This window comes from Ranitomeya imitator, unplaced genomic scaffold (assembly GCF_032444005.1).
Source record: "Ranitomeya imitator isolate aRanImi1 unplaced genomic scaffold, aRanImi1.pri SCAFFOLD_325, whole genome shotgun sequence".
NCBI classification, from domain to species: Eukaryota; Metazoa; Chordata; class Amphibia; order Anura; family Dendrobatidae; genus Ranitomeya; species Ranitomeya imitator.
The window spans coordinates 710,281-725,102 of record NW_027193546.1 but is presented as its reverse complement, the minus strand read 5'-3'; the positions used below and the strand labels follow the sequence as shown (position 1 = coordinate 725,102).

The 14,822-nt window shown below is 55.0% G+C and overlaps 1 protein-coding gene across 1 annotated transcript; it reads left to right on the top strand.

The window, feature by feature from the left end:
• The first annotated feature begins 520 nt into the window (after positions 1-520).
• Positions 521-1,225, top strand: LOC138653674 (histone H1C-like). The gene has a single exon (XM_069743280.1). The coding sequence runs from the start codon at positions 564-566 to the stop codon at positions 1,200-1,202; it is 639 nt and encodes a 212-aa protein (XP_069599381.1). The 5' UTR covers positions 521-563; the 3' UTR covers positions 1,203-1,225.
• Positions 1,226-14,822: the final 13,597 nt, after the last annotated feature.

Genomic DNA, 14,822 nt, shown 5'->3' with positions numbered 1-14,822 from the left:
GGAGGCCGTCGCCTGTGTTACCCTTCTGGGTTGTCAGCAGCTCCAGCTCGTCCCTACATCGTACAATCAGCTTCCTGTGCGATAGACATAGGAGTAAAGATCCCTGTGATGGTGACAGGAGCCGGGAATAGGAGGAACGAGCTCCCGCAGCAGATTTATCTCCCCGGATACACAGTGATGTGCAGATCGGGAGGACGGCGGCGATGATCCCGGGATTTCCTCTTCGCTCTTTCCCGGCATCTCTGCTAGTGACGGCTACAAATGGCCGGTGGAGATGTTGGAGAAGGGGAGGCGACGGAGGAATCGCGCTCTGCTGTCCGGTGTTAGCCGGTAAAGGGCTTTTATCCAGGGCAGGGAAGCACAAGGGGAGAGCGGAGCTTCACTCGGACTCAGCTGGGAGGGGGCGGGGCCTGTGTCCAGTGTCAGCCAATAGAAGCTCAGGACGGTGCTGCTCAGCAGCCAATCAGTGCGCAGTAAGCCTGTACATATAACAGGCGCCTCCAGCTCCGGCCTCAGTGTTTTCCTTCCTATCAGGAAATATTTTCATTTTGCGTCAGCAGCACATGATGGCAGAGACCGCGCCAGCCGCCGCTCCCCCTCCCGCAGAACCGGCCGCCAAATCCAAGAAGCAGCCGAAGAAATCTGCTGCCAAGAAGAGCAATAAACCCTCCGGCCCCAGCGTCTCCGAGCTGATCGTGAAAGCCGTGTCCGCCTCCAAGGAGCGCAGCGGGGTGTCTCTGGCCGCCCTGAAGAAGGCTCTGTCTGCTGGAGGATACGATGTAGAGAAGAACAACAGCCGCCTGAAGCTGGCCGTCAAGGCTCTGGTCACCAAGGGCGCCCTCCTCCAGGTGAAAGGCAGCGGCGCCTCCGGGTCCTTCAAGCTGAACAAGAAGCAGGAGACGAAGGACAAAGTGGCCAAGACGAAGCCAGCAGCTGCGGCCAAACCTAAGAAACCCGCTGCTGCCAAGAAAGCCGCCAAATCTCCGAAGAAGCCCAAGAAGGCTCCGACTGCGGCCAAGAAGAGCCCGAAAACGGCCAAGAAGCCCGCAGCGGCCAAGAAAGCGGCCAAGAGCCCCAAGAAGCCGAAAGCCGCTCCCAAGCCCAAGAAGGTGACGAAGAGTCCGGCTAAGAAGGCGGCCAAACCCGCCAAGAGTCCGGCTAAGAAGGCTGCGAAAGCCAAGAAGCCCGCGGCTAAGAAATAAGCTGCAGCCCCTGTTCTGTTACCACAAAGGCTCTTATAAGAGCCACCACCTCCTCCCCGCAGAGCTGTATGATCAGTGCCACCACCTCCTCACCGCAGAGCTGTATGATCAGTGCCACCACCTCCTCCCCGCAGAGCTGTATGATCAGTGCCACCACCTCCTCCCCGCAGAGCTGTATGATCAGTGCCACCACTTCCTCCCCGCAGAGCTGTATCATCAGTGCCACCACCTCCTTCCCGCAGAGCTGTATGATCAGTGCCACCTCCTCCTCCCCGCAGAGCTGTATGATCAGAGCCACCACCTCCTCCCCGCAGAGCTGTATGATCAGAGCCACCATCTCCTCCCCGCAGAGCTGTATGATCAGTGCCACCTCCTCCTCCCCGCAGAGCTGTATGATCAGAGCCACCACCTCCTCCCCGCAGAGATGTATGATCAGAGCCACCACCTCCTCCCTGCAGAGCTGTATGATCAGAGAAATCACCTCCTCCCCGCAGAGCTGTATGATCAGTGCCACCACCTCCTCCCCGCAGAGCTGTATGATCAGTGCCACCACCTCCTCCCCGCAGAGCTGTATGATCAGTGCCACCACCTCCTCCCCGCAGAGCTGTATGATCAGTGCCACCACCTCCTCCCTGCAGAGCTGTATGATCAGAGAAATCACCTCCTCCCCGCACAGCTGTATGATCAGTACCACCACCTCCTCCCTGCAGAGCTGTATGATCAGAGAAATCACCTCCTCCCCGCAGAGCTGTATGATCAGTGCCACCACCTCCTCCCCGCAGAGCTGTATGATCAGTGCCACCACCTCCTCCCCGCAGAGCTGTATGATCAGTGCCACCACCTCCTCCCCGCAGAGCTGTATGATCAGTGCCACCACCTCCTCCCCGCAGAGCTGTATGATCAGTGCCACCTCCTCCTCCCCGCAGAGCTGTATGATCAGTGCCACCACCTCCTCCCCGCAGAGCTGTATGATCAGTGCCACCACCTCCTCCCCGCAGAGCTGTATGATCAGTGCCACCACCTCCTCCCCGCAGAGCTGTATGATCAGTGCCACCTCCTCCTCCCCGCAGAGCTGTATGATCAGAGCCACCACCTCTTCCCTGCAGAGCTGTATGATCAGAGAAATCACCTCCTCCCCGCACAGCTGTATGATCAGTACCACCACCTCCTCCCCGCAGAGCTGTATGATCAGAGCCACCACCTCCTCCCCGCAGAGCTGTATGATCAGTGCCACCACCTCCTCCCCGCACAGCTGTATGATCAGTGCCACCAACTCCTCCCCGCAGAGCTGCATGATCAGAGCCACCACCTCCTCCCCGCAGAGCTGTATGATCAGAGCCACCACCTCCTCCCCGCAGAGCTGTATGATCAGTGCCACCACCTCCTCCCCGCAGAGCTGTATCATCAGTGCCACCACCTACTCCTCCCTGCAGAGCTGTATGATCAGAGAAATCACCTCCACCCCGCAGAGCTGTATGATCAGTGCCACCACCTCCTCCCCGCAGAGCTGTATGATCAGTGCCACCACCTTCTCCTCCCTGCAGAGCTGTATGATCAGAGAAATCACCTCCACCCCGCAGAGCTGTATGATCAGTGCCACCACCTTCTCCCCCGCAGAGCTGTATGATCAGAGCCACCACTTCCTCCCCGCAGAGCTGTATAATCAGTGCCACCACCTCCACCCCGCAGAGCTGTATGATCAGAGAAATCACCTCCACCCCGCAGAGCTGTATGATCAGAGCCACCACCTCCTCCCCGCAGAGCTGTATGATCAGAGCCACCACCCTCTCCCCGCAGAGCTGTATAATCAGTGCCACCACCTCCTCCCCGCAGAGCTGTATGATCAGTGCCACCACCTCCTCCCCGCAGAGCTGTATGATCAGTGCCACCACCTCCTCCCCGCAGAGCTGTATGATCAGTGCCACCTCCTCCTCCCCGCAGAGCTGTATGATCAGAGCCACCTCCTCCTCCCCGCAGAGCTGTATGATCAGTGCCACCACCTCCTCCCCGCAGAGCTGTATGATCAGTGCCACCACCTCCTCCCCGCAGAGCTGTATGATCAGTACCACCACCTCCTCCCTGCAGAGCTGTATGATCAGAGAAATCACCTCCTCCCCGCAGAGCTGTATGATCAGTGCCACCACCTCCTCCCCGCAGAGCTGTATGATCAGTGCCACCACCTCCTCCACGCAGAGCTGTATGATCAGTGCCACCACCTCCTCCCCGCAGAGCTGTATGATCAGTGCCACCACCTCCTCCCCGCAGAGCTGTATGATCAATGCCACCTCCTCCTCCCCGCAGAGCTGTATGATCAGAGCCACCACCTCTTCCCTGCAGAGCTGTATGATCAGAGAAATCACCTCCTCCCCGCACAGCTGTATGATCAGTACCACCACCTCCTCCCCGCAGAGCTGTATGATCAGAGCCACCACCTCCTCCCCGCAGAGCTGTATGATCAGTGCCACCACCTCCTCCCCGCACAGCTGTATGATCAGTGCCACCAACTCCTCCCCGCAGAGCTGCATGATCAGAGCCACCACCTCCTCCCCGCAGAGCTGTATGATCAGAGCCACCACCTCCTCCCCGCAGAGCTGTATGATCAGTGCCACCACCTCCTCCCCGCAGAGCTGTATCATCAGTGCCACCACCTACTCCTCCCTGCAGAGCTGTATGATCAGAGAAATCACCTCCACCCCGCAGAGCTGTATGATCAGTGCCACCACCTCCTCCCCGCAGAGCTGTATCATCAGTGCCACCACCTTCTCCTCCCTGCAGAGCTGTATGATCAGAGAAATCACCTCCACCCCGCAGAGCTGTATGATCAGTGCCACCACCTTCTCCCCCGCAGAGCTGTATGATCAGAGCCACCACTTCCTCCCCGCAGAGCTGTATAATCAGTGCCACCACCTCCACCCCGCAGAGCTGTATGATCAGAGAAATCAACTCCACCCCGCAGAGCTGTATGATCAGAGCCACCACCTCCTCCCCGCAGAGCTGTATGATCAGAGCCACCACCCTCTCCCCGCAGAGCTGTATAATCAGTGCCACCACCTCCTCCCCGCAGAGCTGTATGATCAGTGCCACCACCTCCTCCCCGCAGAGCTGTATGATCAGTGCCACCACCTCCTCCCCGCAGAGCTGTATGATCAGTGCCACCTCCTCCTCCCCGCAGAGCTGTATGATCAGAGCCACCTCCTCCTCCCCGCAGAGCTGTATGATCAGTGCCACCACCTCCTCCCCGCAGAGCTGTATGATCAGTGCCACCACCTCCTCCCCGCAGAGCTGTATGATCAGTGCCACCACCTCCTCCCCGCAGAGCTGTATGATCAGTGCCACCTCCTCCTCCCCGCAGAGCTGTATGATCAGAGCCACCACCTCCTCCCCGCAGAGCTGTATGATCAGAGACACCACCTCCTCCCTGCAGAGCTGTATGATCAGAGAAATCACCTCCTCCCCGCACAGCTGTATGATCGGTACCACCACCTCCTCCCCGCAGAGCTGTATGATCAGAGCCACCACCTCCTCCCCGCAGAGCTGTATGATCAGAGCCACCACCGACTCCCCTCAGACCTGTATGATCAGAGCCATAACCTCCTCCTCCCTGCAGAGCTGTATGATCAGAGAAATCACCTCCTCCCCGGAGAGCTGTATGATCAGTGCCAACACCTTCTCCCCGCAGAGCTGTATGATCAGTGCCACCACCTCCTCCCCGCAGAGCTGTATGATCAGTGCCACCACTTCCTCCCCGCAGAGCTGTATGATCAGTGCCACCTCCTCCTCCCCGCAGAGCTGTATGATCAGTGCCACCACCTCCTCCCCGCAGAGCTGTATGATCAGTGCCACCACCTCCTCCCCGCAGAGCTGTATGATCAGTGCCACCTCCTCCTCCCCGCAGAGCTGTATGATCAGTGCCACCACCTCCTCCCCGCAGAGCTGTATGATCAGTGCCACCACCTCCTCCCCGCAGAGCTGTATGATCAGTGCCACCACCTCCTCCCCGCAGAGCTGTATGATCAGTGCCACCTCCTCCTCCCCGCAGAGCTGTATGATCAGAGCCACCACCTCCTCCCTGCAGAGCTGTATGATCAGAGAAATCACATCCTCCCCGCACAGCTGTATGATCAGTACCACCACCTCCTCTCCGCAGAGCTGTATGATCAGAGCCACCACCTCCTCCCCGCAGAGCTGTATGATCAGTGCCACCACCTCCTCCCCGCACAGCTGTATGATCAGTGCCACCACCTCCTCCCCGCAGAGCTGCATGATCAGAGCCACCACCTCCTCCCCGCAGAGCTGTATGATCAGAGCCACCACCTCCTCCCCGCAGAGCTGTATGATCAGTGCCACCACCTCCTCCCCGCAGAGCTGTATCATCAGTGCCACCACCTACTCCTCCCTGCAGAGCTGTATGATCAGAGAAATCACCTCCACCCCGCAGAGCTGTATGATCAGTGCCACCACCTTCTCCCCCGCAGAGCTGTATGATCAGAGCCACCACTTCCTCCCCGCAGAGCTGTATAATCAGTGCCACCACCTCCACCCCGCAGAGCTGTATGATCAGAGAAATCACCTCCACCCCGCAGAGCTGTATGATCAGAGCCACCACCTCCTCCCCGCAGAGCTGTATGATCAGAGCCACCACCCTCTCCCCGCAGAGCTGTATAATCAGTGCCACCACCTCCTCCCCGCAGAGCTGTATGAACAGTGCCACCACCTCCTCCCCGCAGAGCTGTATGATCAGTGCCAACACCTCCTCCCCGCAGAGCTGTATGATCAGTGCCACCTCCTCCTCCCCGCAGAGTTGTATGATCAGAGAAATCACCTCCACCCCGCAGAGCTGTATGATCAGTGCCACCACCTCCTCCCCGCAGAGCTGTATCATCAGTGCCACCACCTACTCCTCCCTGCAGAGCTGTATGATCAGAGAAATCACCTCCACCCCGCAGAGCTGTATGATCAGTGCCACCACCTTCTCCCCCGCAGAGCTGTATGATCAGAGCCACCACTTCCTCCCCGCAGAGCTGTATAATCAGTGCCACCACCTCCACCCCGCAGAGCTGTATGATCAGAGCCACCACCTCCTCCCCGCAGAGCTGTATGATCAGAGCCACCACCCTCTCCCCGCAGAGCTGTATAATCAGTGCCACCACCTCCTCCCCGCAGAGCTGTATGATCAGTGCCACCACCTCCTCCCCGCAGAGCTGTATGATCAGTGCCACCACCTCCTCCCCGCAGAGCTGTATGATCAGTGCCACCTCCTCCTCCCCGCAGAGCTGTATGATCAGAGCCACCTCCTCCTCCCCGCAGAGCTGTATGATCAGTGCCACCACCAGAAGAGGGGACGGGAAGAAAAACATTAGACTCGAACAAAGACGACCCAGGAAAACATACTCAGAAGGGAGGTAAGAACATTTCTAAAACAATCCACAGTGAGGAGATTTGAACAAAACAAAATCCTCTAAACTGCATGCTCGCAAACGCCAGAAGCCTGACAAACAAGATGGAAGAACTAGAAGCAGAAATATCTACAGGTAACTTTGACATAGTGGGAATAACCGAGACATGGTTAGATGAAAGCTATGACTGGGCAGTTAACTTACAGGGTTACAGTCTGTTTAGAAAGGATCGTAAAAATCGGAGAGGAGGAGGGGTTTGTCTCTATGTAAAGTCTTGTCTAAAGTCCACTTTAAGGGAGGATATTAGCGAAGGGAATGAGGATGTGGAGTCCATATGGGTCGAAATTCATGGAGGGAAAAATGGTAACAAAATTCTCATTGGGGTCTGTTACAAACCCCCAAATATAACAGAAACCATGGAAAGTCTACTTCTAAAGCAAATAGATGAAGCTGCAACCCATAATGAGGTCCTGGTTATGGGGGACTTTAACTACCCGGATATTAACTGGGAAACAGAAACCTGTGAAACCCATAAAGGCAACAGGTTTCTGCTAATAACCAAGAAAAATTATCTTTCACAATTGGTGCAGAATCCAACCAGAGGAGCAGCACTTTTAGACCTAATACTATCTAATAGACCTGACAGAATAACAAATCTGCAGGTGGTTGGGCATTTAGGAAATAGCGACCACAATATTGTGCAGTTTCACCTGTCTTTCACTAGGGGGACTTGTCAGGGAGTCACAAAAACACTGAACTTTAGGAAGGCAAAGTTTGAACAGCTTAGAGATGCCCTTAATCTGGTAGACTGGGACAATATCCTCAGAAATGAGAATACAGATAATAAATGGGAAATGTTTAAGAACACATTAAATAGGCAGTGTAAGCGGTTTATACCTTGTGGGAATAAAAGGACTAGAAATAGGAAAAACCCAATGTGGCTAAACAAAGAAGTAAGACAGGCAATTAACAGTAAAAAGAAAGCATTTGCACTACTAAAGCAGGATGGCACCATTGAAGCTCTACAAAACTATAGGGAGAAAAATACTTTATCTAAAAAACTAATTAAAGCTGCCAAAAAGGAAACAGAGAAGCACATTGCTAAGGAGAGTAAAACTAATCCCAAACTGTTCTTCAACTATATCAATAGTAAAAGAATAAAAACTGAAAATGTAGGCCCCTTAAAAAATAGTGAGGAAAGAATGGTTGTAGATGACGAGGAAAAAGCTAACATATTAAACACCTTCTTCTCCACGGTATTCACGGTGGAAAATGAAATGCTAGGTGAAATCCCAAGAAACAATGAAAACCCTATATTAAGAGTCACCAATCTAACCCAAGAAGAGGTGCGAAACCGGCTAAATAAGATTAAAATAGATAAATCTCCAGGTCCGGATGGCATACACCCACGAGTACTAAGAGAACTAAGTAATGTAATAGATAAACCATTATTTCTTATTTTTAGTGACTCTATAGCGACAGGGTCTGTTCCGCAGGACTGGCGCATAGCAAATGTGGTGCCAATATTCAAAAAGGGCTCTAAAAGTGAACCTGGAAATTATAGGCCAGTAAGTCTAACCTCTATTGTTGGTAAAATATTTGAAGGGTTTCTGAGGGATGTTATTCTGGATTATCTCAATGAGAATAACTGTTTAACTCCATATCAGCATGGGTTTATGAGAACTCGCTCCTGTCAAACCAATCTAATCAGTTTTTATGAAGAGGTAAGCTATAGACTGGACCACGGTGAGTCATTGGACGTGGTATATCTCGATTTTTCCAAAGCGTTTGATACCGTGCCGCACAAGAGGTTGGTACACAAAATGAGAATGCTTGGTCTGGGGGAAAATGTGTGTAAATGGGTTAGTAACTGGCTTAGTGATAGAAAGCAGAGGGTGGTTATAAATGGTATAGTCTCTAACTGGGTCGCTGTGACCAGTGGGGTACCGCAGGGGTCAGTATTGGGACCTGTTCTCTTCAACATATTCATTAATGATCTGGTAGAAGGTTTACACAGTAAAATATCGATATTTGCAGATGATACAAAACTATGTAAAGCAGTTAATACAAGAGAAGATAGTATTCTGCTACAGATGGATCTGGATAAGTTGGAAACTTGGGCTGAAAGGTGGCAGATGAGGTTTAACAATGATAAATGTAAGGTTATACACATGGGAAGAGGGAATCAATATCACCATTACACACTGAACGGGAAATCACTGGGTAAATCTGACAGGGAGAAGGACTTGGGGATCCTAGTTAATGATAAACTTACCTGGAGCAGCCAGTGCCAGGCAGCAGCTGCCAAGGCAAACAGGATCATGGGGTGCATTAAAAGAGGTCTGGATACACATGATGAGAGCATTATACTGCCTCTGTACAAATCCCTAGTTAGACCGCACATGGAGTACTGTGTCCAGTTTTGGGCACCGGTGCTCAGGAAGGATATAATGGAACTAGAGAGAGTACAAAGGAGGGCAACAAAATTAATAAAGGGGATGGGAGAACTACAATACCCAGATAGATTAGCGAAATTAGGATTATTTAGTCTAGAAAAAAGACGACTGAGGGGTGATCTAATAACCATGTATAAGTATATAAGGGGACAATACAAATATCTCGCTGAGGATCTGTTTATACCAAGGAAGGTGAGGGGCACAAGGGGGCATTATTTGCGTCTGGAGGAGAGAAGGTTTTTCCACCAACATAGAAGAGGATTCTTTACTGTTAGGGCAGTGAGAATCTGGAATTGCTTGCCTGAGGAGGTGGTGATGGCGAACACAGTCGAGGGGTTCAAGAGAGGCCTGGATGTCTTCCTGGAGCAGAACAATATTGTATCATACAATTATTAGGTTCTGTAGAAGGACGTAGATCTGGGTATTTATTATGATGGAATATAGGCTGAACTGGATGGACAAATGTCTTTTTTTGGCCTTACTAACTATGTTACTATGTTACTATGTTACCTCCTCCCCGCAGAGCTGTATGATCAGTGCCACCACCTCCTCCCCGCAGAGCTGTATGATCAGTGCCACCACCTCCTCCCCGCAGAGCTGTATGATCAGTGCCACCTCCTCCTCCCCGCAGAGCTGTATGAACAGAGCCACCACCTCCTCCCCGCAGAGCTGTATGATCAGAGCCACCACCTCCTCCCTGCAGAGCTGTATGATCAGAGAAATCACCTCCTCCCCGCACAGCTGTATGATCAGTACCACCACCTCCTCCCCGCAGAGCTGTATGATCAGAGCCACCACCTCCTCCCCGCAGAGCTGTATGATCAGTGCCACCACCTCCTCCCCGCAGAGCTGTATGATCAGTGCCACCTCCTCCTCCCCGCAGAGCTGTATGATCAGAGAAATCACCTCCACCCCGCAGAGCTGTATGATCAGTGCCACCACCTCCTCCCCGCAGAGCTGTATCATCAGTGCCACCACCTACTCCTCCCTGCAGAGCTGTATGATCAGAGAAATCACCTCCACCCCGCAGAGCTGTATGATCAGTGCCACCACCTTCTCCCCCGCAGAGCTGTATGATCAGAGCCACCACTTCCTCCCCGCAGAGCTGTATATTCAGTGCCACCACCTCCACCCCGCAGAGCTGTATGATCAGAGAAATCACCTCCACCCCGCAGAGCTGTATGATCAGAGCCACCACCTCCTCCCCGCAGAGCTGTATGATCAGAGCCACCACCCTCTCCCCGCAGAGCTGTATAATCAGTGCCACCACCTCCTCCACGCAGAGCTGTATGATCAGTGCCACCACCTCCTCCCCGCAGAGCTGTATGATCAGTGCCACCACCTCCTCCCCGCAGAGCTGTATGATCAGTGCCACCTCCTCCTCCCCGCAGAGCTGTATGATCAGAGCCACCTCCTCCTCCCCGCAGAGCTGTATGATCAGTGCCACCACCTCCTCCCCGCAGAGCTGTATGATCAGTGCCACCACCTCCTCCCCGCAGAGCTGTATGATCAGTGCCACCACCTCCTCCCCGCAGAGCTGTATGATCAGTGCCACCTCCTCCTCCCCGCAGAGCTGTATGATCAGAGCCACCACCTCCTCCCCGCAGAGCTGTATGATCAGAGCCACCACCTCCTCCCTGCAGAGCTGTATGATCAGAGAAATCACCTCCTCCCCGCACAGCTGTATGATCAGTACCACCACCTCCTCCCCGCAGAGCTGTATGATCAGAGCCACCACCTCCTCCCCGCAGAGCTGTATGATCAGAGCCACCACCTCCTCCCTGCAGAGCTGTATGATCAGAGAAATCACCTCCTCCCCGCAGAGCTGTATGATCAGTGCCACCACCTCCTCCCCGCAGAGCTGTATGATCAGTGCCACCACCTCCTCCCCGCAGAGCTGTATGATCAGTGCCACCATCTCCTCCCCGCAGAGCTGTATGATCAGTGCCACCACCTCCTCCCTGCAGAGCTGTATGATCAGAGAAATCACCTCCTCCCCGCACAGCTGTATGATAAGTACCACCACCTCCTCCCTGCAGAGCTGTATGATCAGAGAAATCACCTCCTCCCCGCACAGCTGTATGACCAGCACCACCACCTCCTCCCCGCAGAGCTGTATGATCAGTGCCACCACCTCCTCCCCGCACAGCTGTATGATCAGTGCCACCACCTCCTCCCCGCACAGCTGTATGATCAGTGCCACCACCTCCTCCCCGCACAGCTGTATGATCAGTGCCACCACCTCCTCCCCGCAGAGCTGCATGATCAGAGCCACAACCTCCTCCCCGCAGAGCTGTATGATCAGAGCCACCACCTCCTCCCTGCAGAGCTGTATGATCAGAGAAATCACCTCCTCTCCGGAGAGCCGTATGATCAGTGCCACCACCTTCTCCCCGCAGAGCTGTATGATCAGAGCCACCACATTCTCCCCGCAGAGCTGTAGGATCAGTGCCACCACCTCCTCCCTGCAGAGCTGTAGAATCAGTGCCACCACCTCCTCCCCGCAGAGCTGTACGATCAGTGCCACCACCTCCTCCCCGCAGAGCTGTATGATCAGTGCCACCACCTCCTCCCCGCAGAGCTGTATGATCAGTGCCACCACCTCCTCCCCGCAGAGCTGTATGGTCAGTGCCACCACCTCCTCCCCGCAGAGCTGTATGATCAGTGCCACCACCTCCTCCCCGCAGAGCTGTATGATCAGTGCCACCTCCTCCTCCCCGCAGAGCTGTATGATCAGTGCCACCACCTCCTCCCCGCAGAGCTGTATGATCAGTGACACCACCTCCTCCCCGCAGAGCTGTATGATCAGTGCCACCACCTCCTCCCCGCAGAGCTGTATGATCAGTGCCACCTCCTCCTCCCTGCAGAGCTGTATGATCAGAGCCACCACCTCCTCCCTGCAGAGCTGTATGATCAGAGAAATCACCTCCTCCCCGCACAGCTGTATGATCAGTACCACCACCTCCTCCCCGCAGAGCTGTATGATCAGAGCCACCACCTCCTCCCCGCAGAGCTGTATGATCAGTGCCACCACCTCCTCCCCGCAGAGCTGCATGATCAGAGCCACCACCTCCTCCCCGCAGAGCTGTATGATCAGAGCCACCACCTCCTCCCCGCAGAGCTGTATGATCAGTGCCACCACCTCCTCCCCGCAGAGCTGTATCATCAGTGCCACCACCTACTCCTCCCTGCAGAGCTGTATGATCAGAGAAATCACCTCCACCCCGCAGAGCTGTATGATCAGTGCCACCACCTTCTCCCCCGCAGAGCTGTATGATCAGTGCCACCACCTCCTCCCCGCAGAGCTATATGATCAGTGCCACCTCCTCCTCCCCGCAGAGCTGTATGATCAGAGCCACCACCTCCTCCCTGCAGAGCTGTATGATCAGAGAAATCACCTCCTCCCCGCACAGCTGTATGATCAGTACCACCACCTCCTCCCCGCAGAGCTGTATGATCAGTGCCACCACCTCCTCCCCGCACAGCTGTATGATCAGTGCCACCACCTCCTCCCCGCAGAGCTGCATGATCAGAGCCACCACCTCCTCCCCGCAGAGCTGTATGATCAGAGCCACCACCTCCTCCCTGCAGAGCTGTATGATCAGAGAAATCACCTCCTCCCCGGAGAGCCGTATGATCAGTGCCACCACCTTCTCCCCGCAGAGCTGTATGATCAGAGCCACCACATTCTCCCCGCAGAGCTGTAGGATCAGAGCCATCAGCTCCTCCCCGCAGAGCTGTATGATCAGTCCCACCACCCTCTCCCCGCAGAGCTGTATGATCAGAGCCACCACCTACTCCCCTCAGACCTGTATGATCAGAGCCATAACCTCCTCCTCCCTGCAGAGCTGTATGATCAGAGAAATCACCTCCTCCCCGGAGAGCTGTATGATCAGTGCCAACACCTTCTCCCCGCAGAGCTGTATGATCAGTGCCACCACCTCCTCCCCGAAGAGCTGTATGATCAGTGCCACCACCTCCTCCCCGCAGAGCTGTATGATCAGTGCCACCTCCTCCTCCCCGCAGAGCTGTATGATCAGTGCCACCACCTCCTCCCCGCAGAGCTGTATGATCAGTGCCACCACCTCCTCCCCGCAGAGCTGTATGATCAGTGCCACCACCTCCTCCCCGCAGAGCTGTATGATCAGTGCCACCTCCTCCTCCCCGCAGAGCTGTATGATCAGAGCCACCACCTCCTCCCTGCAGAGCTGTATGATCAGAGAAATCACATCCTCCCCGCACAGCTGTATGATCAGTACCACCACCTCCTCCCCGCAGAGCTGTATGATCAGAGCCACCACCTCCTCCCCGCAGAGCTGTATGATCAGAGCCACCACCTCCTCCCCGCAGAGCTGTATGATCAGAGCCACCTCCTCCTCCCCGCAGAGCTGTATGATCAGTGCCACCACCTCCTCCCCGCAGAGCTGTATGATCAGTGCCACCACCTCCTCCCCGCAGAGCTGTATGATCAGTGCCACCACCTCCTCCCCGCAGAGCTGTATGATCAGTGCCACCTCCTCCTCCCCGCAGAGCTGTATGATCAGAGCCACCACCTCCTCCCCGCAGAGCTGTATGATCAGAGCCACCACCTCCTCCCTGCAGAGCTGTATGATCAGAGAAATCACCTCCTCCCCGCACAGCTGTATGATCAGTACCACCACCTCCTCCCCGCAGAGCTGTATGATCAGAGCCACCACCTCCTCCCCGCAGAGCTGTATGATCAGAGCCACCACCTCCTCCCTGCAGAGCTGTATGATCAGAGAAATCACCTCCTCCCCGCAGAGCTGTATGATCAGTGCCACCACCTCCTCCCCGCAGAGCTGTATGATCAGTGCCACCACCTCCTCCCCGCAGAGCTGTATGATCAGTGCCACCACCTCCTCCCCGCAGAGCTGTATGATCAGTGCCACCACCTCCTCCCCGCAGAGCTGTATGATCAGTGCCACCTCCTCCTCCCCGCAGAGCTGCATGATCAGTGCCACCACCTCCTCCCCGCAGAGCTGTATGATCAGTGCCACCACCTCCTCCCCGCAGAGCTGTATGATCAGTGCCATCACCTCCTCCCCGCAGAGCTGTATGATCAGTGCCACCTCAACCTCCCCGCAGAGCTGTATGATCAGAGCCACCACCTCCTCCCTGCAGAGCTGTATGATCAGAGAAATCACCTCCTCCCCGCACAGCTGTATGATCAGTACCACCACCTCCTCCCCGCAGAGCTGTATGATCAGTGCCACCACCTCCTCCCCGCACAGCTGTATGATCAGTGCCACCACCTCCTCCCCGCAGAGCTGCATGATCAGAGCCACCACCTCCTCTCCGCAGAGCTGTATGATCAGAGCCACCACCTCCTCCCTGCAGAGCTGTATGATCAGAGAAATCACCTCCTCCCCGGAGAGCCGTATGATCAGTGCCACCACCTACTCCCCGCAGAGCTGTATGATCAGAGCCACCACATTCTCCTCGCAGAGCTGTAGGATTAGAGCCATCACCTCCTCCCCGCAGAGCTGTATGATCAGTGCCACCACCCTCTCCCCGCAGAGCTGTATGATCAGAGCCACCACCTACTCCCCTCAGACCTGTATGATCAGAGCCATAACCTCCTCCTCCCTGCAGAGCTGTATGATCAGAGAAATCACCTCCTCCCCGGAGAGCTGTATGATCAGTGCCAACACCTTCTCCCCGCAGAGCTGTATGATCAGTGCCATCACCTCCTCCCTGCAGAGTTGTATGATCAGTGCCACCACCTCCTCCACGCAGAGCTGTACGAT